This window comes from Anser cygnoides, chromosome 9, assembly GCF_040182565.1.
Source record: "Anser cygnoides isolate HZ-2024a breed goose chromosome 9, Taihu_goose_T2T_genome, whole genome shotgun sequence".
Taxonomy (NCBI): domain Eukaryota; kingdom Metazoa; phylum Chordata; class Aves; order Anseriformes; family Anatidae; genus Anser; species Anser cygnoides.
The window spans coordinates 13979470-14002567 of NC_089881.1; the positions used below are offsets into that span (position 1 = coordinate 13979470).

Here is a 23098-nt window from a genome sequence, read left to right on the forward strand (position 1 = left end):
GAGATGCTGGTGTTGCCGAAAACCCCAGGTCTGTTCCGCCAACCTGCTGCAACAGCACCCCAGGAGCTGCCTGCCACAAGCCTGGCCCCAACCCCACGTCCACCACGGCCTCTGCTCCCGGAGAAGCGCTTCCACCTGAAGCTTACAACCAACACCATGATACATACGCCATGGTGCTCTCCAGGTACGTGGGGGAGGTGGACGGAGGAGATGGCATTTTGAAGGAGGAGACACCCCCCAGGAAGTTCAGGTGCCCGCTGCCACCGCGGGCTTCTCTGTGGCCCAGCTGGCAGCCCCGTGGTGAGGAGCAGGCAGCAGCCCTGGCGGGGTGCTGGGGGACACGGTGTGGTGAGACAGCCTGTCCCTCGGGGTCAGGTCCCCTGGCCTGGCCAGATAAAGCTTCTCCATCGCATAGGTGCCAGGAGCTGGTTTCAGGGTGGTGTGGGGTGCGTGATGGGACAACCTCAGCTCCGCACGAAGCGGGGTCACCTGCAGACGGAGCTTCAGGGGTGGTGTGGAGTGTCCTACCCGGCCCTCAGCTGGCTGGGTTTTGTCTGCAGCTCCGGCTTATGGCAACAAGGGTTTCCCTTGCTGCACCCACTCCTGCCTCCCCTTGCGCCCATGCACCCCACACCTGCCTCGCCCCCTGAGCCTGCCCCGCTCCACCCTCCCCTCTGCTCCTGCCCTGCAGCTGCTTCGTCACCCAGAAATGCGGGGGAGGCCTCATTCCTGTGCGAAGCGCTCGGAGCGTGTCTCCTGCTCCCCCCTTGCCTTGTTTCCCCCGGCTTCTCCTCCTTCCTGTCCTCCCACCCCTGCTCCAGCTTCCTGCCCTTTGATGTGCCTCCGCTCCTTTGCTCCCGGGCAGGAGCCGCCCGCCAGGTGGAGGTGAGCCCTCCCCACCCCACGATTAGCTGGGATCCGAAGGTTCAGCTTTTCCCTGACCCCTTGCTCTGTGTGGCCGGGCTCACAGCACCCCCACGGCCAGCAGAGCCCAGAAACGTGCCCCTCGAGGTGGTGGGACCAGCCCCAGGCAGGTCCCAGCAGCCAGGGCTCTGCTTTGAGGCACCCGGGGCTGCCCTGGCCCGTCCCTCCATTGATGGCCTTTTTTCGGGGGGGGGGGGGGGGGACACATTGGCTCTTGGGACATCATTTGGGCAGCCAGGGGCTCCTGAGCATGTGTGCGTATGTGTGAGGAGGGCACATGGTGCATGTGAGAGCACACATGGAGTGAAAGTCTCAGCAGAGATAAGATTTCAAAAAATGTAATTGAAGGCACGGAGCATCCTGCCTGTTACTCAACTCTCCTTGCATAACTCCCGGGACCGGCAGCGTTCACAGATGACTGCGCCGCTGTCAAAATCATTTGGTGGGCACTTGTTGGAAAAACTGTCAGGTCAGCATGGAACTAATTGCACAGGCATCTTTCACTCATAATGAGATTTAGAAATCTAGAAAAATACCTGCCAAATACCTTGCAGCTCCCCGGATGAGCCTGGGATGCCTCTCGGTGCTCAGTCTTCCCCGTGTACCGGGGCTGACTGGGATGGGGATGGTTCGGCGCCTGCCATGAACACACATTACAGGCCACGTGCCATCGCCCGTGTCACCTAACAAAACTCATGCTGTGACAGTCCTCCTGGCACGGCCTGGTAGGTGTGGAGGAGCCAGCGTTCCCCCTCCTGGCAGGAGTTTCACCCTGGTGCTGGTCCCCCTGCTGCATCCCCTGGGATACCGGTGTGTCCCTGAGCACGCTGCCACTGCCCCGAGCATCTGCGGGGACTTGGAGCCCCCAGACCAGGCTCTGCGTGGGGCAGGGGGTCAGACATCGCCCCTGGGAGCACGGCGGTGGCTGCTCGTGGGCCAGAGGGAGCGGGACAGGAGCTGCTGCTGCTTTCTCAGGGGCGGCAGTCCTTCTCCTCTCCCTGCCATCCGCACCCAGGGCTGCGGCGGGGGCTGCTCCTGGGCGCTGCGGGCGGCTGGGCAGCAGGGAGCTGAGCAGCTGGGGAGCTGAGCACAGACACACGGGGCGCCTTTGTTTGCCTGGGTGAGCAGCCAAGTTGCAGCCCATCTCCGGCTTCGTACCAGCTGCAGATCTAAAGCAGCTGACCGGCCCTCCAAAAAAACAAAACGCGTCTAGGACCAGGGAGTGGCTTGCGCTGGTGCTGAATAATGATGGTCCTGGCACGCTTATAAAGCCGTGAGGCGGAGAGCTCGCTACAGAGCTGATCCTGGCAGCCCTGGCCCTCCGCAGAGCATCGCTGCACCTCATCAGCCAAGGTACGTGTCCGAATGAAGAGAGGCAGTGCCCCTTCGCAGCCCGCAGCTGGAGGCAGGCTGGGCTTGTCTTTAAAACTTGGGAAAAATGCTACCACTGCTCCTGAGGAGGAGCTGCCGGTCCAGAAAGCGTCCTGACCCTGGGGCTGCGCTGGGTGAGCACCAGCGGAGGGGGATGCAGCATCGTGCCCCTGGGCACAGGGCTGGGAGGGCGTGCTGCAGGAAAAGGGGCCATCTCCTTCCTCGCAGCATGCCTCGGGGGGGCGGATTGTGCTTTGTTTGGTGCTGACGGGGCTCCTCACCTACTTCCCATCCCGCACACCGCAGCGCTGCCAACATCCCGGCACACGAAGCTGTGCTGTCCCTCCCGCCACCTCTCGGGGCCCACCTCAGCTACTTTCCTCCTTCCCAGGTCCGTTTCCCACCTGCATCCCGGCACAGCCATGCTGGGCACGGCAGTGCGGCTCTCAGTCCTGCTCGGTCTCCTCGGCTTCGGGAACGGGCAGATGTTTCACATGGGGCCGTGCCCAGACCCCCCCGTGCAGGAGGACTTCGATATCTCCAAGGTGTGATGCGCCTTCTGAAACCTCACAGCGGGCAGCAAGGGGGGCGCAGGTGGCAGGGGAGCAGCGGTGCAGTGACCGGGCATGGGGTGGGTTTGAAGGGTCCAGCCTGGGAGCCCCAAGGCAGTGGGGTGATGCTGGTCCTGTCCTCCGTTCTCCACCTGGTACAGTGCTCGCTCAGCCCCGCGCTGAGCAGTGCCCGCTGCAGTGCCCGCGGATCCTAGGAACCGATCGGGCTCGGCCGTGCCACCAGCAGAGCCCGGGTGCTCTGCTCCGGCCCCTCGTGCTCAAAGCTTCTCTCTGGACTTTCTTTTCTCAGTATTTGGGAAAATGGTACGAGATAGAAAAGCTGCCCTCGAATTTCGAGAAAGGAAGCTGCATCCAGGCAAATTACTCGCTGAAGGAGAACGGGAAGTTTAAAGTGATCAACAAGGAGCTGCTGTAAGTGCTCGCGTGCAGGCTGTGCCTGCACTAGCGGGGTTCCCACCACCTCTCTTGCTCTCTCTGGGGGTGATTTTTCTCCAAACCACCTGTTTCTGGGCGTGGGGGTGCTGGGGGAGGCACAGGCTCGGATGTTGCTCTGTCTGGCTCCGCCACAAGCCCTGGTATCATGGGGTGCCAGGGGCAGGATGAGCGCGTGAGCGAGCAGGGAGGGAAGCGCGGTCCCTGCGCTCCCTGGCATGCTGTGGGGACTTTGTTCTGCTTCACAACAACACCACAGCAACACGCTTTGTGTCTGGCAGGGAGCTGCTTCCATGCTGCTCTCCAGCAGTGCTGCTTCAGCGCCCATGCTGGGGATGCACCAGACAAGCAAACAGCTGTGGTTACCTGTGGGAGGTGCAGGTGGGGCATCCCAACGGGACCAGGGGCTGCAGATGCACACACACACACACAAACACACACACGCACATTCCACCTTTTTTACATGCAGGAAAAGTGAGCTGGAGATACAAAGCGACTTAGGCAAAGCGGCACAGGGTGCTGCTCTTGAGACATGAGCTTCTGCCTCCTTGGGTGTTCCTGTTTCACAGGAAACTGAAAGTTTCCTGCCCCAGGGGCAGCGTCTAGGTCGTGAGGCATGCGGGGAATAAATGCAATTACAAGACGGGCAGCCAAGTGGCAGAGCCTGCTGCCAGCAGGGCAGTGCTCTGCACCTGCAGCGAAACAAACCCCAACTCACCAAGCAGGGCCAGGTAATTTGTGTGTGAATGAGTGTGCTGCCTTCGAAAAAATGCAGGTCACTAAACAGCGGTGAGCATGTGCCTCGGGCCAGGGTCCCACCGTGGTCGCATTGCACCGCTCCTCCCAGCACCATGCTCCCACTGCCCGTAAGCAGTGGTGACAAGTGTCACCAGGCCGAGCTCTGTCCCCCAACCCTTAAAAAAATAATAAAATAAAAAATTTGGCACCACACAGGGCACTGCGGGGCAACGGAGCAGGGCAGAGGGAGCCTGCAGGCTGCACAGTGCTGTGTCTTCAATGTCAGCAGCACCAGTGCTGGGATTTTGGTGTCGAGGAGGAGGCAGCAAGGAAAAGAGAGGCACCTGGGGCACAGGGGCTGTGTGACCCAGGACAGTGTTTTCCCCAGGACCTGGTGTGTCCTGGGTGCTGCTGAACCCATCCCTGCAGGCGAGCTATCCCCGGGTTAGCTGGTACAGGGCCCAGCCCCTCCTGGTGCATCCGGGGAGTAATTTACTGGACATGAAGTCTTAAATGTGATTTCAAGCTCACCTAATTCTATTTCTTGCTGTGTCCTTCTCCCCGTAGTTCCAGTGGCAAAGTTAACGAAGTTGAAGGAGAAATCATGCACACGGATATGAAGGAGCCGGCCAAGCTCAGTGTCCGCTTCAACTGGTGTAAGTCTGCGTGGGGCTGCTGGCACGGAGCGGGCTCAGCTCCCCTGGCATCAGTGGTGCAGAGCCACAGAGCCAGGGGTGAACCTGCCGGGGGGCTTGGCAGTGCCACAGAACGAAGGCATGGGGCTTGGAGCAGCCGTTGGTGGTTTGAGGGTGTTTATAAAAAAAAATCAAAGCGAGAGAGACTGGCAGCCTCTCCAGCACTCCAGGCCATTTCACAGATGGGGAGGGAGAGGGCTGCTGGTGCGGGAGGCAGGAATAGGCTTGCTTTTGTGGGCACGGTGGTATGGCGACCAGCCCACACCGCCTCTGTTTACAAGCTCCTTTTTAATAGTCTTTAATAATGCGGTTTTGTTTGCTTTTGTCCTCCCCTGTGAATGTAACGTACCAGAGGGGCCTGTGAAGGACGGTGCATTTTGTTCCTCCCGCATGGCATGGCACCTTGCCTGCAGCAACACTTGGGAAAGCGAGAATAAATCCCCCCTCTGCCCCCTCTTACTGTACTTCCTCGCACCTTTCCCTTGGCTGTTTGACAGCACTTGCGTGGTTATTTGGAGGTATGGGAGGACACGTACAGGAGGTGCAGGTGTTGCTCGCGGGAGCAGCCAGTCCATCCCAGGCACTGCGGAGGCACCACCGCACCTCTCTGCCCGCAGCCCGTGCCGCGCAGGCACCCTGTATACGGCTACGGGCTGGGCTGCTTTTCAGTGGCCTGGACAAGCTGTGCAGGTCACAGCGTTAACTTCCCAGCAAGACCTTCCAGTTCAGGGCTTCATGGCTTTCTCGAGTCCCTCTGGCGGAACAAGGAGTCCTGCTAGGGCTTTATAAATCACAGCTCCCTGGGCTGACCACAGCTGCGCAGCTTGGCAGCAGCAGAAGTGGGAACAGGCCCGGGAGTGAGGCTGTAGCCATCTGCTGTGCAGAGAGGGTCACCTGCCACGTGTAACCCAGCCCTTCCTTCCCCTAGTCATGCCTTCTGCCCCTTACTGGGTAATCTCCACCGACTACGAAAACTATTCGCTGGTGTACTCCTGCACGAACATCCTCTGGCTCTTCCACGTTGACTATGCCTGGATTATGTCAAGAACTCCCGACATGCACCCGGAGACCGTGGAGCACCTGAAGAGCGTCCTCCAGTCCTACAAGATCGACACTGAGAAAATGATGCCCACGGATCAGCTTAACTGCCCCGCTGACATGTAACTCCCGGCACGCAGCCACACAGCACCAGACGAGCTATGAACTTTGTTGCTTTTGTTATTAGCCATTAGATTTCTCTTTGTAACAGAGAAATGCAATAATCCCTTTGCTAATGGTAGTTTGCCAGCCCTGAGTCACTCCGTGCTGTTGTTCCCTCTGTTGCTGTTCCCTGTTTCATCTCACTCTGCCTGACTTTGGCAGGGTGGCTGATTCAAAGCTGATGGGTGCAGAAAAGAAACCCTGACGTGCAGGCGTGAAGCTCTGCTGTTGCTTCAAATCCTCCAGCATGGGGATGCAGAAAGTTATGAGCTGCTATGTGCAAACGTTAGCCCCAGGGGGAACCATGCACCCACAACTTGTTTTGATGCTTCTGGGCCTGCTGGGAGCACAGGGTGTCTGAGCACATGGGGTCGGTGCTGCAGCCTGGGGCTGGGCGTTTCGAGCGCATTTTCTGGTGCGGGGCATTAGGTGGAAGCTACTGCCAAGTCAGTAAATCTACTTGCTAGGGTTCGAGTCTGGCCTTTTTTAAAGTCTGAGAAGTCTGAAAATGTCCAGAAAAATAGCATTGCTCCATCCCTGGTGTCTGTACATGTCTTCCTGTGCCCCTAGCGAGGCTGGTCCTGCACTACCAGAGCTCTGAGTATACCTGTAAACAGACAGAAAGAGTGGGGGCTGCTTGCTTGGCCTCTGCTCCCGAGGCTTTCCCCTGCTCGCTGCCTCCTGTGTGCCCACTGGCTCTACCCCTGCCCTGCCAGAGGCTCCGCTACAGCTCTGCTCACATAGCACTGATGCAACTCATTAAAACGAAATCCAAACACCTGCTTCTGGCCCTCTCTGCCTTCCTGCCTGCGTGGCATGTTGTCGGCTGGGCGCCCACCTCTGTGCTTCTGCCTCCCACCTGGGAGGGCCTGGCTGCGGGGGTGTCCTGGTGTGGTACAAAAAGGCACCCTGTAAGCAGTTGTAGGAGTGCTGGGAAGCCCTGTACAAAGCCAAAGTGCCTTTGCACACACCTGGGTTTTATTGTGCTGGGAGAAACTTCAAGAAACCCACCCCGGGGAGGGAGAGGAGAGACTCAGGGCACTCGTTGCTTCTGCTCTCCAGCTCGCTGTGGACAAATGTCATCGGGCTGACAGCCTGCTGGAAGCCACCTGGTCCATGGCCACCTCTTCTGTGCCACGTCCTCCGAATAAAATCCTGGCCGTGCCCTCGCCATGCAGCAGGTGCCTGGCACCTCATCACCATTGAGTGAACGGTGGGGATGCTGCGGCCATCGGCTTGGGGATCCATCACCTCACGGGCAGAATGGGGGCGAGACAGGAGGGAGTCCCCCCAGCCACCACGACCAGCAGGGGCATTACGCCCTTATCCCTCCACACCAGGACCCGGTGACACGAAGTGACGCAGCTCCCCCACACCGTCAGCCCGGACGGATGACGGGGGGCACGCCGCGCTGGCGGCCGCGTTACGTTCTGGGGGCAGAGCGCCCTGTTCCTCCCCGCCCCCGGGCTTCGGCCTCCCCTCGGCTCCCGTCCCGCGGGGCCGGGGCCCCGTGAGGCGTTCGGGGCCCCGCGAGGCGGGCGGGAGGCGGGCGGGAGGCGGGCGGGATGCCGGCGGTCCGCCGGCCGCCAGGGGCCGCGGTGGGGCCCGGCGCCGGCCGTTGTGAGGCGCGGCGCGGTGCGGCGGGGCGGTGCCGCGGCGCGGGCCGGAGGCGGGCGGCTCGGCCATGGAGGCGCCCTCGGTGTCCTCGGTGCCGGCCGCCTCCGCTTCGGGGGCGCCGGCGGGGCGAGGGCCCATCAAGGGCATCCTGAAGAAGGGCGGCGGGAAGGCGGCGGGGGACGGCGCGGCCCCCGGGGCGAGGCGGGCCAGCCCGGCCCGCGACGACGACGAGCACGGGTGAGGCCGCGGAGGGGAGGAGGAGCGGGGCCCTGAAGGCGGCTGGGGGCTGCTTTAGGGCCGGGGTCGGCGCTGGGGGGCCGGGGGGTGCTGGGGGTCTGCTGGCTCCGCGGGGCTGCCCCGGCGAGGGGAGCGAGGGGACCGAGTGGCGGCTGCCCGCGGGGCCCGGCTGCGGAGGGGCAGCGCAGAGCTGGGGGTGCGGCGCGTTGCGCCTTGTGGCGCGTTCGCCGGGGTAACGCTGCCTGGGAGCCGCTGTTCGAAAAGACGTCTACAAACGGGGCGGCTCTAGAGTCGCTACGGGGATGGTTTACGCTTCGGGAAACGCACTTTACCGTGAGGGACTTATTCTTCTCAAAAGGAGCTTATCTGTAACCAAAAGTGCGTCCACAGGGACAGAGGGCGCCTTGGGTTGAACTATACGGCAGATGTGCTCGGCATTGCTCAAGAGAACAGCCTTGAGAATGTGCAGCAGCAAGGCGCTGAGTTACTCCAGAAACCCGCGAGGTGGTCTTGAGCTGGGCCCCTGTCCTTGAGCAGTGGAAATCTTGCCTTTTGCCTGGTTTGAGCGCTTGGCGTGCGATGCCAGCTCTCTGAGACTCCATCGCATTGTGATGACCAGAGCTGGACCCGAACCCGTGTTTATAGAATTTTTTTGGGCAGTTTTCTTCATTTGGGACCTCACTTGGTATTGCAGGGAGAGGGATGATAATCATCAAATAAAACGTGCATTCAGGTTCCTTTCTATTATGGTAATGTTCCTTTTCCTCTTTGCCTAGTCTAAGTCAGCCAGGTAGGAACTAAAAGCTTTTCGTTTGCTGTACTGCCTGTGGTAAAGGCTCCTGCTTTCCAGAGAGACATTATTACAACTGGAGGAACAGCATGATATTTTTGAAGGAAGTGAATGTAAGTAGCAATACAGTACACAGAAGTTGTGTGTTTTTTTTTTCCCCTCTAGTTTTAATATAAGCACGAGGTACTTATTATCACACCAGGAGTAAAGTAAAACTGGCTGTTAGGGGCCTCTGTTTCATTTTCTGCAATCTCTTCTACCATCATGAAGAATGATGAGAAATAAGAATATAAGCTAATGAGCTGAGTATGTGGTATAGTTGGGGGTAAGCAGTTAAGCGGACGGGAATCCAGCTTGTATTTCCTATTTAGTGATGTGAGTCAGTGAATGCGTTATTAGATTAATTCCGAAATTGCCTTGCAAGTTAAAGCACATTGTCTGAACCTGGCACACTGCATTAGAAGATTTCCTGGAAAGATCAGAATAGGGAATTTAAAGCTAGTTTGTATGCAGATATTATTTTTTTAGTTGGCGACTTCATTACATCAGTGTTACTTCTGAATTTAGCAAAATCATTTTGTATTCTAAAAGAATTAGAAGCAGTACAGCTGTGATGTTCCTTTCAGACTGAAAAGTGGCTTATGAATTAAGGTGTCTGTTTTCTTTGTGCACCTCAATCAGCAGCCTCCATACTTCTTTCTAATACTGAAAGTCAGATCTGACTTTCCTTTAAAAATAGCTGCAGATAAAGGAACTCATTGTGTCAGCTGTCATCTTGTGAAGTACCGTGTTCAGAAGAGCTCTCATGTATTTGCATCATTATCGACCTGGTACTGTTGTTAGTGATGGTGAAATTCTTTGGAAAACTTCCTTAATGAAGATACGATGCAAAAGAGAAGTTTGTGAAATTGGGACATCACTGGAACAGCATCCTGAGAGCTGAGATGATGGCTTTGTGGTAGATACGTTCTTGGCAATGCTGGTATGTGTTTTTTTTTTTTTTTTGCCTTAAAGCTCCTGTTAGAGCATCTGAGAGATCTGATCTGGCATTTTACAGAGTAACTAAGTGTGTTTGTGTATTTGGCAGACTCTAATTCCCTGATCTGGTTTGCAGCATAGTCCTGCCAGCAGCTGTGTTGGAACAGACAAGACTCTGCTATGGTAGGAGCAAGTGAGGTGTGAGAGGTGTTCCTTCAAGTGATACAGCAGAAACTGACCTGTCAAGGTGTGGTCTCAAAATAAATGGTTACTTATATGTTTAAGGATGTGAAAGAATACAGTGAGCACTTCGGGAATTTCTCATCTTTTAAATCTGATTTTACTTAGGAAGATTAGATTTCATATTTCTCAGATACAGACATGTGAACCTGGCCCCCTGAAGTCATGTCAGGAAGCGTTTTCCTGTGATGCTCCTAAGCTTTATCGTTAATGTTATGCTGCTGTGGCTTGCCTAAGCATGCCAAATTGGAGGCAGTCAAGGGAGGTGTGTGCTTTTAGAGCACTTAGTCACCCTCCTGTGACAACTTTTTATGCGAAGGGGTGAAATGACCCGTTTGTCTGTTTGCCACTAATGATGTTTTTTTCCTAGCTAAATTTTAAATCGTGCTCTGGGAGGTGTTCCACAGCTGAGGTGCTTACTGTTGGAATCTAAAGAAATGAGTGAAAAAAGAAACCACTAAAATATTTCTCAGTCTTGTGTTTTTAAGATAATGAATTGCTGGCTGTAGACTGTCTAGTTTCAAGACTACTGCATGTGAAATATTTTTTTCCAAGGTTTCCAATATTACTGTTAGGTTTGGCGTTGTGAGCCCAGGTGGGTTAACCCCGGATGTCCTCTGGGCAAGTGCAGGGAGCACAAAGGCACCTGGTGGGAGCATCTCCCATCGGTCACATCTCTGCGACCAGGCCCCTCCCTGCAGCATACATACCATCGTCTGACTGCTGTGACTGAGACACTCGATACATAACCATACGATCATCTGATGTTCCTCGTACATGGACTTTAAGCAGGTGTTTAGCTGACGTTTAACTGGTCATTTTAAGAATCTTAAATAGGTAGGTTTGAATTACTGGTGTTCCTGGACTAGGGCTCTTGCTTTGTAATCACAAAGCTCATGACTCCCCACCCTGCTGGAGCAGGCAATCTGACTCATGTTCTGCCTGCTCAGATTGCAATCTTGGTGTTGCAGCTGGGACAGAGTGACAAATAGATAGGAAACTTCACATAAGACGTGGTTAGAATATGCTAAGGTGATTAAGCTTATTGGTATGCAGTTCTAGAGTACAAGTTTGTGGCATGTGGGGTTCAGCATCAGCTCCTCCACTTCTATATTTTTTTCTCTCTTAATTTTTCTTCGATTGTATTATGCAGTGCTTTCCATGAAGGGTAAATTTAGTTTGTACTTAGAATTTTGCATAATCAGTTTTGTTTTACAGGTGGTATTCTGTCTAAAAGCAGTTGTTTTATTGAACCTGAATATATATTTTAAATCTTGTAATTTATTATTGGAACAGTCTACGCTTAAATAAGGGTAACTAAACTAAATTCTTTCAGCCAACTGTCCACCCCACCCCTGGAAGAAAACACAAACCTGTAACATTTGCTTCACTAAGCAGTAATTTTCCAACACTTCATGAATACCTTAATGCATAAAGAAATATTAAACCATGGGATTAATTTGCTGTTCTAATGTTATGTTTCTTGGCTTAGTCTAAGGGAAAGACCGCCTCCTGTGGTGCTTGCACTAGCATTTTAGAGAAAATGTGGAACCTGGTGGGTGCTGTTGACTAAACCTTTCAGTCACTTTAAGATCAGTAGAGTTGTGGCTCTTCCCCTCTCCACAGGGCAGCTGCTTTCCTTCTGGCCTACACACTTCTGGCCTGTGTCACTCTGGGTAGGCTTTTGTTTCTGCACATGTACATAAAGCGGTACGTTCTCAGATTAACTGAGGAAATCCTAAATAACCTACCATCGCTGGTGGCTAGCTATGTGAAGCGTGAAACTCTCGTGGCTTAGCTACACCAGTGAATCAGTACGGTTTTGAGATTCCAATTTAGGGTGACAAAAGCAGTATTAATTACCAGCTCGTTCAGTCCAATCTGTTTTACTGCAGGAAGTTATTTGTTGCTTTATGGTGTTTGTGCACCAGTTTCGCTTATAATCGTAGCGGCTCACTGAGCAGAGGTAAGGCGGCTTTTTGCAGCAGGCATTGTGGGTTTTAATAAGAGGAAGAATGATTTTAGGTTAACTTGTAACAAAAGCAGACAGTTAATAGGGCAGTGATTGAACAAGAGTGCTAGTCTCCTGCAGGTATGCACAATGTACTTGTATAGCACTGAGTTCGTTTAACTACCGTGACTTGTTAGGGAAAGTCAAGTCACGACGGTAATTTGTCGTGACTTAACAGAAGTATGTACGGGGCAGTGTTTAATAACCATGTTTATACTTTGAACATGCCTGTGTGTCATAACAATGTGCTTTTGGATAGTATATAGGAGAGGCTCAAAGACATTCTCCATGTTCATTTTCTGTGGCCAAACAGAACAAATTGTTTTTAGAAGATCCAAAGCATTGGCTGCTCTTTCTTATTTCAGAAAAAAATCCCAGAAGTGGGATGAAATGAACATCATAGCTACGTACCACCCAGCAGGCAAAGATTATGGCTTGATGAAAATAGATGAACCTAGTACTCCGTATCACAGGTAGGTTTGCTGAACTGCTGTCCTAAATAATGGCAGGTGACATAGTTTTGCTGCAGAACTGCGTTATGGATGATTGCCTGACAGACTGTGCAATTCTATTGGCTATATACAATGTGTGTGAATATACAGAGCTTCTAAATAAAGGGTTATAGCTATCAAGATGTACTGCCAAAGTAAATTTTGGGGAGGTCTATGTGTATTACTAGGTCTACGTATATATGTCTCAGGTTTTTGTCTTTCAGTGGAATTAGTAAGTCTGACTTGTACTGACATTTTTAGTTAACATCTATGTGCTAGAATAACAGCTTTCCAATTTAAATTAAATATTGATATAAATGACAATTTATAAAGTATTGCAGGAGTCTTTTAATTGAGCACTGAAATGTCTTGAATATTTTATCAATGAATTTTTAAGCAGCAAATTATTGATAAAGGCCGCTTTCTTTCTTTGCCTTCCAAGCATGGTAGGAGATGACGATGAAGATGCAGTGAGTGATTCAGAATCAAATGAGCCCTTAAAAGCAGATGTGTTGAGTAAAAAGTAAGTATTGTAATAGAAAACTGACTAAAGATCACTTTGTTTTTCCTGGAGTGGTTTCCTTTTTGGAAAGGTATTGCTGTTTTCTCTAGATGCTGAATTTTTGCTATTTTCAGAGTAGTTTTCTGCATTGATTGTTCCACTGGTACTTAAAATCTCTTGCGTCTTGTTAGTATACATAAATTTTGTTCGTTATTTTTGCTATATTTGTATGTGTGTTGTGGAATTTCGTGTATTTTATATAGTGAAAATCTCCATGCTCAGAATCTTGCATTGTGTGCTTTATGTAGACTGGCAGCTGCAGCTGAAGGTAGGGGACCTAAGATTATAGCAAGGCTAGAGGAAAGCAGTGAGGAGGAGGATGAGGATGAAGAATTAACACCTGAAGAACGAGGTAGGCATAAGTTGGTGTTTTTTATACATGTACATACACACACACACACAAGTAGTTTCATTTTTCAGTACTTTATCTTCCCAAATATTTCTTACTATCTGACAAAGCCTGTGTCATTTGAAAATGGAGATACATAGTCTTTGAAGGGAAAGTAAAAGATTATAAATGAACAGTTTGGTTGTTCAGTCAGGACTGTTTGGTTTGGGGGGATCTACGTATACAGAGCAATTTGCTGTTACCGGCAGCACCCTTGTACAGAAGCTTATTGTATGGGAATTCCTCTTAAGAAACCTAGACTTCTCAAATGAGAAAAAAGTCTACAATTAATCAGAAGAAAATTTCCTCATGGATCTTCAACAGAGATGTTACTTTACATTAGCTTGGGCTAGAACATTTTGAAGAAACAGACAAGCAGCAATACTTCCGAAGTTTCAGGATTGTGTTAGAGAAGTAGTGTTGGGGCTGCCAATAAACCGAGTTTAACTATGAGACCTGCTTTGGAAATGTTGGGTGTATGAAGCAAAGATAAGTTTCAAGCCACAGGGAAAGATGAAAATATTTTCTTCTACATGTGGTAAACATCTCTCTTACAACTAGCCTTTGGTAGCTGGCCAGTAGTCAAGTTGGACACCTGCAGAAGTTCATCTGCTGTCCCACCAGTACATCTTGACTTGTCCTTAAGTCTGGTTAGAAACAAGAGTTGTGAAACTTTGGAAATTTTACATTACTGGATGCTTCTCTTCATTCAGACTTCATTTTACTTGCAGACAGGTTCTTTTAAAAGCCCTTCAGCCATTCCAGTCCATTAATTACTACGCTTTTCATAAGTCAGACTCATTTAAAAAAAAACACAAGGATTGTTTGGTCATAAAAACGATGTACTATCATGGTAGGAATAAACCTGACCTAGGAAGCAGTTGGTGCTCATGCCTTTCTGAAGAGGAAGTAAGTGATTTTATTTATTTATTCTAAAATATCAAATCTCTGCACTTTTTGTCCACAGAAAAAAAGAAGCAGTTTGAAATGAAGAGAAAAATGCACTACAATGAAGGACGAAACATCAAACTGGCAAGACAGCTCATCGCAAAAGAATTACCTGCTGAAGATGATGAAGAGATGTGTGATGCTGCAGATGTAGAAACAATGAATACAGAAGCTACTGAACATGGTGAGGTGCTGATTAATCAAAAGCTGTGTTTAACTTTTGGTGATCCTTTCAGCTGTTGGGATGAATATGCTCAAGTGTGAGAATAGAAAGGGTGCGGTATAGATGTAACGCTCAATGTGCAGTACTGCGTGCTGTCATGATAGGTGGATTTGTGGTGTGGTACCAAAACAATCAGCACTGTTAATAAAACACGTGGGCTTCTGTTTATTATGGCACAACAGAAAAACAAACACCTCTGCTTCAGGCCAGTAGTATCTCCACAGCATAACTGAGTCATGGTGGTGAAGTTGCCAGCATCCTTTTTTGTAGGGGAGTTTTCCTGTGCAGGACGTTTAAAGCTGTGGCCACAAGGGAGAGCCTGGCCTTGTGTTGTGTTGTGCTTCCCATTCTGCTCCCAAACCATCCTGTAGTCAGCAGTGGGCAGCTAGCATGAGGGCTTCTTCCCTGTTCAGAGCAGTGTGTCTGATGAATGTCTGCCTGTCTCACGGTAACTTAAAACTATGCTGTTAGGAGTTCAGTATCATTTATCCTTAGGCATTAATGTTCAGTCTTACAGTATGGGATGAGAACCTCAGCCTCCCCTTTTAACACAGCTGCTGGAAGAAAGTCTAGGACTCTTAGCTGGGAGCTGTTTCTGAAGCCTGCTGCAGAGCCGTCTCTTGATAGCAATCTCTTAGAACTATAGAGGGTGACACCTTCTCTGCCATCTTTAGCTTCTCTCTGGGACTATATAACAAAGTCTTTGATTTTTATGTATTCACCAGGCCTTCTGGTGAATAACTACAGCTGTTCAGTACCTACCTCTGTGTGGAACGGCACATTGAACAGGTTTCTGGCATTAAAAAAAATAGACATCTCTCGCTAATGAGACAAGTGGTGATGAATCTGAAGTCTGTAAGCCTCCTTCATCTGTTGCTTGGCAAAACTAGAGACATTAAAACAGCCTGAAGACTTGGGAAGATGCTGCATGGGTTTAAATTGGTTCACATTCGCTTTGCACGACCACGTGAACTAGAAACTCTTCTACATATAGTTTAAATTCCACAAAATAAAAAGGTGATTTGCCAAGTTGCGTTTTTTTTAAAGTTTTGTGGATTGCACACTTGTGTTCCATTATTTCTTGCGGAAGCGCTAATGCCTTCATACTTGCTTTGAGAGGGTCACTTGCTACATGTCTGAGACCCATTAATGGCCTGGATTTCTACAGTAATTTGTAATACGCCTTATAATGGCTATTTACTAGAACTTCACTCTCCAGGGGAAAGGAGGGCTCCAATAGGCAACCTTAGGACCTTTCTCCATGGCTTGAAGCTGCCATCTCTCTGCACTCTGCTGTAAAACAGAGGCAACTCCGCTCCCCAGCTGCATTCTCCAGTGGACAGAAGGCACACCTTTGCAGCATTTTTCCATCTCTATTGTTGAAGTCCATTCCACCTTGCCTCATAACCAGCTTCTGAACCACAACTGGTAATTATCTATTTCAGACTGCTCATGGCCAATAGATTCCATAAATGTGATGTTTGCCAGTTTATCAGTCCATTAACTAACTGGTTCACCTCTGCCATGGCTTATAGAAATACTTTCCATTAACTCCATGTGGTTCTCAGTTCTTCACTTCTGTTTTTGTATTATTCTGCTTAACAAGCCCTGGCGTTTCATTATCTCCTAATCTCTACATCAACTATCCCGGTTTGTGTTCTCTGTACTTGATCAGTTCTTCTGAGGTTCGATACTGGTCTCACTCTTGTAGCTGCTAGTGAACTGAATGATAGTGTGCAGGATTGGTCAAAGGACAAGGGAATCTGGTCAAAGCTGTCAATAAGCAACTGTCTTCTGTCACTGCCCATGTTTTAAGCAATTCCTACATCGAGATGATAAGCGTTCAGTAACGTAACTGTGTTAATGCCAAAGTTTTACTGGAATAACTTTTTGGAGATCTCTTGATTATTCTCTCACCTTTATTCGGGGGCACAAAAGAATCTCTCATAAATGTTAATTACAGATTTTTGAGCTACAGAACATTTCTGAAATAGCTGGTTTTAAAATTTGCTGCTTTGATTCATTTCTAATCTGTACTTTTGGTCGTGCTAGGCAATTGGATATTTAAACAGTATTTTGATTTATTCGTTTCCTTCATGGAAGTGGATCAAAATGCTAATAAATCTGTTTCTGAAATTGCCTCCTTAGGACTCTTAAGTGTGTTAGGATGCTCTTGGATCTTTCTGAAGCTGTGTGGAAAGTCTGTAATTCATCTGGATAGCTTTCAAAGAGCTCTTCAACTTCAAATCATTGTATTTTAAAGTGCTTTCTTAGCAGAGAAGGAGAGTTTTCTTCAGTGTATTGCACTGAATGTGCAGGCAATGATGCAGGCAATGACTCTGGCTTATTTTGTCTTCAGTCTGTTAAACTAACAGCTCTGTTTGTGTTTAAGTGCAGAGGAAGTGTCTGTCTTTTACTGCATGTTGTATTGATAATTTCTTCCAATTGATTTCAAATCTTCTGAAGTTAGAGATCATCTAGTGATGTAGCTACCACTCACCTGTTATGTCTGAGAGTGTAAATCCACGCAAGTGAGAGCTGGTGTGCAGTGTCTGTTTATTCCAGTGGAACAGCATGACTTCCATGGTAGTGATGATCGCTTCAGATACAGATGTGACATGCGGTATCTCGCAGTGGTCTGTTGTGACTCTAGGGCTCCTCTGGCTCCTGGGTTTTTCTGGGGACAATCTGAAACCCTCTTGTCGCTTGGAAGCGTTTGGTCTGTGAAGATCCCTTCGAGGTTATTTGCTTCTCTTATCCAGTGCTTCTTTCTACCCTCTAATCCCATCTGTTTTGTTTTTCAATAAAGCTAGCAGTATTATCCTGATCTCTGCAAACTGTCCTTTTTGTTATGTCTGTGCTGAGGAAGGGGCTAAGGATTTGAGACAAGTTTTTAAGAAGGCTTCTGTCATTTACCACAAAGTCTGCTAATGTAAGTTGCGCTTCTTGGTTACAGAATGAGATTTCTTGCTGATTGAAATGAAGATCACCAGTCCAGTCAGTAATGGTGAGAACTATTTGTGTATTTATGCCCTTGTTTTCATCCTTGGCTACCAAGTATTTTATATGGATGGGTCGTTCCTTTCTTGCCTTTAGCTGTACCTTATCCCCGTGCATGTGCGTTACACCAGTCAAGCTTTTGGGAGGAAAAGAAAGCTGAAGTTGTAGCAGTATGCATTTAGGTTGATTCAGCATTTCAGCTTCTCCGGAATTTCTCTGGCTATTCCCTATTTATGACTCCATGAACAACGCAATAGGCTTTGCCTGCAAAATAGTGACCTTTGCTCCTCTCTGCAAACACCTTTCCTTTAAAAATTCTATTTGAAATCACTGAAGGAAAGATTCTTCATTTAAGTTGATTTAAGAATAATGATTTACATGCAGGCCTGTCTTCTGCTACACAAAAGTATCTCTCCTCAGGAGAGACAAGGGTGTGATCTGTAGTAGTTCACCTGACAAGCAGTAAAACTATTGTTCTCTGCTTATGGCTCATTTAGCATTATTGCAACCATGATAAACTTACTCAGGTACTGCTGATCAGCTTAGCTGTCAGCTGACTGGGTGTGCTCTTTTGGACTTTGATAGATACAGAATACATTGTGTTTTCTTAACCATGGCGAGCAGCGCCCTGAAGATGACTTATGTGCAAAGACTGGGGTCATGCCTAAATTGTTTCTGCGTGGCGCATACGCTATTCGCTTGTGAAACTGCAGTTGGGACCGAGTATAACTCATGCACAAGCCTAACTGGCTTGCTTTAAGGTTATCATCTGGATGTGGCTTTTTCTGATCTTTGTATTATGTAGCTGAATTTTCTAGCGTATGTGTGTATACATATGCACATATTCACATAGACACGTGTATAAATAGCCTTTGTCAGCGGGCTTTTTCATGTGAAAATAACTGATGAGAAGGAACCTCTTCTCTGATTTATCACTGTTCTTTAGTTCAAAAATGTGAGTTGAAGACTTGGTGAACAATACGTCAGACTGTGCTACTTCATTTATTAGATTATTTTGTTTTTAAAGTGTCTCATCTGGAATTGAAATTTGACCAGAATAGTACTATGCTTAGTGGCATTTCAGGAACCTCATATGTTCTGCAAATCGATCTCTTTTAAGTCTTGGGTTAAATACTCCTGATTCCAAGGCTGTCAAGAATTCAGTGCGTGGTGTGCGGAACGGTAGCATTGGCTATCTCTTCAAAACATGAGGGTGAAATAATTATTTTGGAGGCTTCAGTACTCTGAAACTAAAAGCATGTAGGTTGCTAAGATGGGTTGCAAACATTGCCTTTGGGGAAGCAAAGGTGATTTCAGGAATATATTTGTGCGGTGTTTTGTTTTTGTTGTTTTACGTATTCAATGAGTGTTACTTATAGTTACCTATTTTTGTAATCTTTCTTATGCAGCACATGCTACTCAAGACCAGCTGGAAGGTAGAGCACGCAGCGTAGAAGAAATCTGTCCAGAACTGTAACTGCTTGTCAAAGACACAAATATAAACACTGCTTCATGATTTTTGCAATTAAGGCTCTTATATATTGAGAAGCATATCAGTTACAATGTTGTATTGCCAAGAATGTTAATTTTAGACTTGTCCATTAGGCAGAAAAAAAACCTGTCTAATTGATTTATTCTTGTGCCTAGTATTTCATGGAGAATACTGCTTTATTATCTGTTCGACCAGAATGGCATTCCCTGTATGTATAATGCTGATTATCTTGCGTAATGTACTGTTACTCTTCATGCTTTGAAACACAGACACTATCTCTGTTTTTTCACTATTTATTTGACAGTGCTCTAGGTGTGGTATCCCTTATGGAGGGGTTTAGGATTCAAGAGCTAAACGGTACAGCATATATCAGATTGACACGCAAGCTATTTATCAGATGTGTTAAGCAGTATAAAAAGGGATTATGCAAGTTTTAGAACTTCTTAAAAACAATTTTGACCTCTTAATCTAGATTTCAGTGTATAATTACCTGTACTTCCTCAATCTCAAGAAGAAAAGCTGTATTTTTCAGACCTGTATTTGGAATCAGTTATTTGCTTCTGACTAAGGCAGTGCTAACATCTGGTGGAGGGAGTGTTTTACACTGGAAGCGTGCTAACTTGAACTTTGAATTTAACGCATTTTCTCTTCCACTGGATGTTTTTTTGGAGCTCTCTTGGTTTATCTTGAGAACATGAAAGTTCCCTCTGACTTTTCTCTTAAAACGACATCAACTGTTCTTCTTATGGCTCTTGCTTCAAGCTTTTGATCCTTTCCAGTTGCGTGATGAGTTGTGCTACAAGCACCTGAAGAAAAACACCCATCCATAAGGAAAATCCGCATCAGGACTGTGAAGATGGGCTGAGTTTAGGCTCTGTCTGTTCTTTATGTGAAGATAACTGCTGGTGATCTGCTTGTTTGGGGTTTGTAACCTGCATACTGAAAACCACTGGTCTAAATCTTTCCGCATCCAAGTAAGTTACTTACAGCAGCTGCTTTTGCAAAATGAAAGCTGTTTGGAAGATTAGAAAGGAAACTGCCTAATTCAGTTATGTTGTTTACGATGTGGTTGTGTAGCCCTTGTAAAGAGGGATTCTGAACCTCCACATTGCTGTAAACAACTTCCCACTCAATGGAATTTGACTAGTGAATGTTCTAGTATTCAAAATAGCTCCTGGGTTTTATTACACCAATGAAGTATACACTTAAGCTTTAGCTTGATTATGGAATACAGTGTATATCTTAATTTTGGTCTGAATTTGATATGTTGCAAAAATCCATATAATTATATGGATCTATTTTAAAATGTCTCTTTGTCCACTGTATATGTGAAGTTTGAATAAAGGAATGAAAGTTATTTTACAGTTACCTGCATTCTCAAGTGTGAGCTTTCATGAAATCCCAGAGAGAGTGAGAGTGAATAAAGCAGTAGAATGCTGTCACTTGCAAGGTTTACACAGGAATAATAATTAGAATGGGTGTATTGCCAAAGATATCTGTGAGCTTTGCTAAATGGTGTGCCTTTCCTAAATATCTCCTCCTTATAGACAACATGGTTGTCAGTTGTCGGATACTTGATCTCTTAAGGGCCTGAATTAAAATCAGTATTGTCTTTTCACAAGAAAAAGTTGAACTCCTGGTTTGGTGCAGTGTGATGATGCTACTTTTGCAGTATGGAGATTGCTGCTTCTTGTGTCAAAAATTTTGTATCAATTTCTGTAGGTATGCAGGGGCAAAGAGTAAGCAATTAGATGCTTGTGACTCCTACAGTCTCTTATTGTAGCTTTAAACTTGGCTCTCAAAGTGTTTCAAAATTTACACCCTTTATGTATTAGCTTTGAGAGTTCAGATTGTTGGTATGTGCAAAGCTCTTTGCAGACCAGCCTGCATTTCAGATGGTCTGCCCTAGCTAAGGCACAAAGTCCTAATGAGAGAGTAGTGGCACTTGGCAAAGCTGCGTGGCTTTTGGATTGGAGCTTGAGAGGGTCAAGATTTGACCAATGCGTGTGGGTAACACAGTTGTCTTATGTGATGCTTTAAAACAGATTACTCTTAATTTGTGATAAAGTATCCATAATTAAAGCAGAAACCATCAGAAAGCTCTTGCGTGAGCTAATGTCCTGCCTTCTTCCCCACCACAATTCTTGTGCCCAAGACCTTGTTTTTATTTAATTTTTGGTGTGAGTTCCTTGTAGCCTACAATGCTTGCAAAGCATTTAATTTAACAAACAAACCCCCCTTTGTTAACTTTCAGTCAAGTTCTTTCCTGTAACGATTTCCAAAATCCTAGATGAACTGGGTATGTATCCTTGAGGAAGGTAGAGTGCACATAAATACATGAAGGTAGTTTCAAATGAATCTCAGAATGTATAGGTTCCCTTCATCTTTCAGATCTTAAGCAGTCTGGGTGATCGCTCTTCTGCTGTGCAACCAAGTCCCCAGGTTTCAGTTAGATGCAGTTTGGATAGGAACTTCTTTGGTTTTAGTGATGTCTTTTAATAAAGGTTTGTTGTCCTCCTCACTTTCTTCAGTGCTAGCAAAAATTCTCTTCGTACTTTGTATGACTCACCTGGACTGCAACCCAATGTACCTGACGCTGCTTCTAGATGAGAGGCTGGTTCACCTGATTTCTATCCAGGCTTAACCCTTCATGTATTTTAAAGGCTAAAATAGATAAGTTTACTTTGCAGTTACTGCAGATCTTCTTAATAGCTATTTTGGTTTGTTTTTAGAGGAATGTCTGATTTCCTTCTATTTTGGAAATATTAATTATAGCTCCCTGCTGAGTAGGGACAAAGGAGAGGACATGCCTTTCTTCTTTCATTTGCATGCAGGTTTTAATCTTGTGGTGATACAGTAACAGCTCATTTGTAGCGTAAAGAGCGGTGTAAAGAGGAAACAAAACACACGCAGCCCTCACCAACGTGGAAATGGAAATCCACAGCATCGGCATTGCAGTGTTTCTCACACAGATTTATTTAAGCCCTCAAGTACCATCCTGTTTAGGGAAAATATTTCCAGAATGCTTCCAGGAGGAAGATCACTTGCAAATAACAGCCTTAACCCTGTCCTTAAGGTTTTTTTGTCCTTGAAGGTTTTTTGGTGGTTTGCTTTTGTTTTGTTTTGCTTTACACTGTGTTGGGCACTTAGTGTGCCCAAATATTTTTTCTGCAGCTGTCTGTGGTGTTGAACTCGTGTATCTCACAGGAATTCTTTGTTTCTGTAACATGCTTTTTTGTGGTCTGTATTACGAAACCACCTCACAACTGTAACTATTCTGTTTGAAAACAGTGTTAAGTGTCACCAAATAAATAAAAGTCCTTGGTTTCCGTACTGCCTACGTAACTTGGGGTCCGCCTCTGCCCGCTCCGCAGGCGGAGGAAGGAAGCTGGGGGCTGGCGCGGCGCCGAGGGCCTCGTGAGGGGCGCGCTGAGGGGCGGGGCCCGCCTCAGGGGACAAGCCCGGGCCCCCTGGGCCGACCGCCATAGGAGCCTCCCGCCGCCGCCGCGACCGACAGGCGGCCTGGCCTATCGCAGCGCGGGGGCGGGCCCCTTCCTTGCCTAAGAGCGCTGCTATTGGTCTTTCGGGTCGCCGTGGCAACGGAGCTGGCCAACGGGTGAGCGGCTTACGGCGGTCTCCCCGTTGGCTTGCCCGGCTGTTACTCTTTTAAGGCCCAATGCGGAAGCGATCCCCGAGACGCCCGGCGGTTGGCTGCCTCCTGCGAGAGGCACAGTTATTGGCCAGCCTGCCTGTTACACCCTCCCCTCGCGCTTTGCGATTGGTCAAACCGCCCCCCTTTCCCCTTGGCTCGGCCGTCACCCCCCCCCCCTTACTCCGCTACGGCGAAGCCCCGCCTACAGTTACATTTCATTGGCCGAGCCCCCCTTTTCCTGCCTCCCATTGGCCAGCGGGGCCGTCAGTCGCGGCGGGGCGCGGGAGGAGGGCAGAGGGGCGCTCGGTGCGGCGTCCCCTCAGCAGCCGCTGGGCCCCGCCCGGCCTCGCCCCGTGCCCGGCGTCGGCGGCGGGGCCGCGCGTGCGGGCGGCAGCATGAGGGTGGCCGTGGACTTCGAGGAGTGCCTCAAGGACTCGCCGCGCTTCAGGTGCCGGGGCTGGGGGCGCGGGGCTGGGGGCGGCCCGCCCGGGGGTGCCGCGGCCCCGTGAGGGGACGGGCTGGGGCTGGGGCCCGGCA

General features: G+C 48.6%; 3 protein-coding genes across 7 annotated transcripts in view; all 3 read left to right on the plus strand.

Moving 5' to 3' along the window:
- Positions 1-51: 51 nt before the first annotated feature.
- Positions 52-6710, plus strand: APOD (apolipoprotein D). Of its 2 annotated transcripts, none has more exons than XM_067002046.1 (5): positions 52-184; positions 2687-2840; positions 3157-3278; positions 4605-4693; positions 5661-6710. In XM_067002046.1, the coding sequence occupies exons 1-5, from the start codon at positions 171-173 to the stop codon at positions 5894-5896; spliced, it is 615 nt and encodes a 204-aa protein (XP_066858147.1). In that variant the 5' UTR covers positions 52-170; the 3' UTR covers positions 5897-6710. The 2 variants fall into 2 exon arrangements, with proteins under 2 accessions (XP_066858147.1, XP_013041628.2); XM_013186174.3 differs by lacking the exon at positions 52-184 and adding an exon at positions 1157-2277.
- Positions 6711-7569: 859 nt separating this feature from the next.
- PPP1R2 (protein phosphatase 1 regulatory inhibitor subunit 2) lies at positions 7570-22238 on the plus strand. Of its 4 annotated transcripts, none has more exons than XR_007168335.2 (8): positions 7570-7786; positions 12171-12278; positions 12739-12819; positions 13107-13210; positions 14214-14378; positions 15637-15845; positions 17374-17424; positions 18827-22238. XR_007168335.2 is itself a non-coding variant. In XM_048076640.2 (7 exons), the coding sequence occupies exons 1-6, from the start codon at positions 7617-7619 to the stop codon at positions 17376-17378; spliced, it is 633 nt and encodes a 210-aa protein (XP_047932597.1). In that variant the 5' UTR covers positions 7573-7616; the 3' UTR covers positions 17379-17424; positions 18827-22238. The 4 variants fall into 4 exon arrangements, 2 of the variants coding, with proteins under 2 accessions (XP_047932596.1, XP_047932597.1); XR_010833468.1 differs by lacking the exon at positions 7570-7786 and adding an exon at positions 8742-9801; XM_048076640.2 differs by lacking the exon at positions 15637-15845 and having other exon boundaries at positions 7573-7786.
- Positions 22239-22829: 591 nt separating this feature from the next.
- Positions 22830-23098, plus strand: part of ACAP2 (ArfGAP with coiled-coil, ankyrin repeat and PH domains 2) — a 65437-nt gene continuing 65168 nt past the window's right edge. Inside the window, exon 1 of the mRNA XM_048076633.2 lies at positions 22830-23009. Within this exon, the coding sequence (XP_047932590.1) occupies positions 22957-23009 (53 nt within the window). The 5' untranslated portion in view covers positions 22830-22956. The remainder of the gene's footprint in view (positions 23010-23098) is intronic.

Excerpts from the sequence above, each read along its gene's own strand:
- APOD (XM_067002046.1), top strand. Across the intron at positions 3,279-4,604 it reads GTGATCAACAAGGAGCTGCT|TTCCAGTGGCAAAGTTAACG; the intron begins GTAAGTGCTCGC and ends TTCTCCCCGTAG. Across the intron at positions 4,694-5,660 it reads CAGTGTCCGCTTCAACTGGT|TCATGCCTTCTGCCCCTTAC; the intron begins GTAAGTCTGCGT and ends TCCTTCCCCTAG.
- PPP1R2 (XM_048076639.2), top strand. The coding sequence starts at position 7,617 with ATGGAGGCGCCCTCGGTGTCCTCGGTGCCGGCCGCCTCCGCTTCGGGG. Across the intron at positions 13,211-14,213 it reads ATTAACACCTGAAGAACGAG|AAAAAAAGAAGCAGTTTGAA; the intron begins GTAGGCATAAGT and ends TTTTGTCCACAG. Across the intron at positions 14,379-18,826 it reads TACAGAAGCTACTGAACATG|CACATGCTACTCAAGACCAG; the intron begins GTGAGGTGCTGA and ends TTTCTTATGCAG.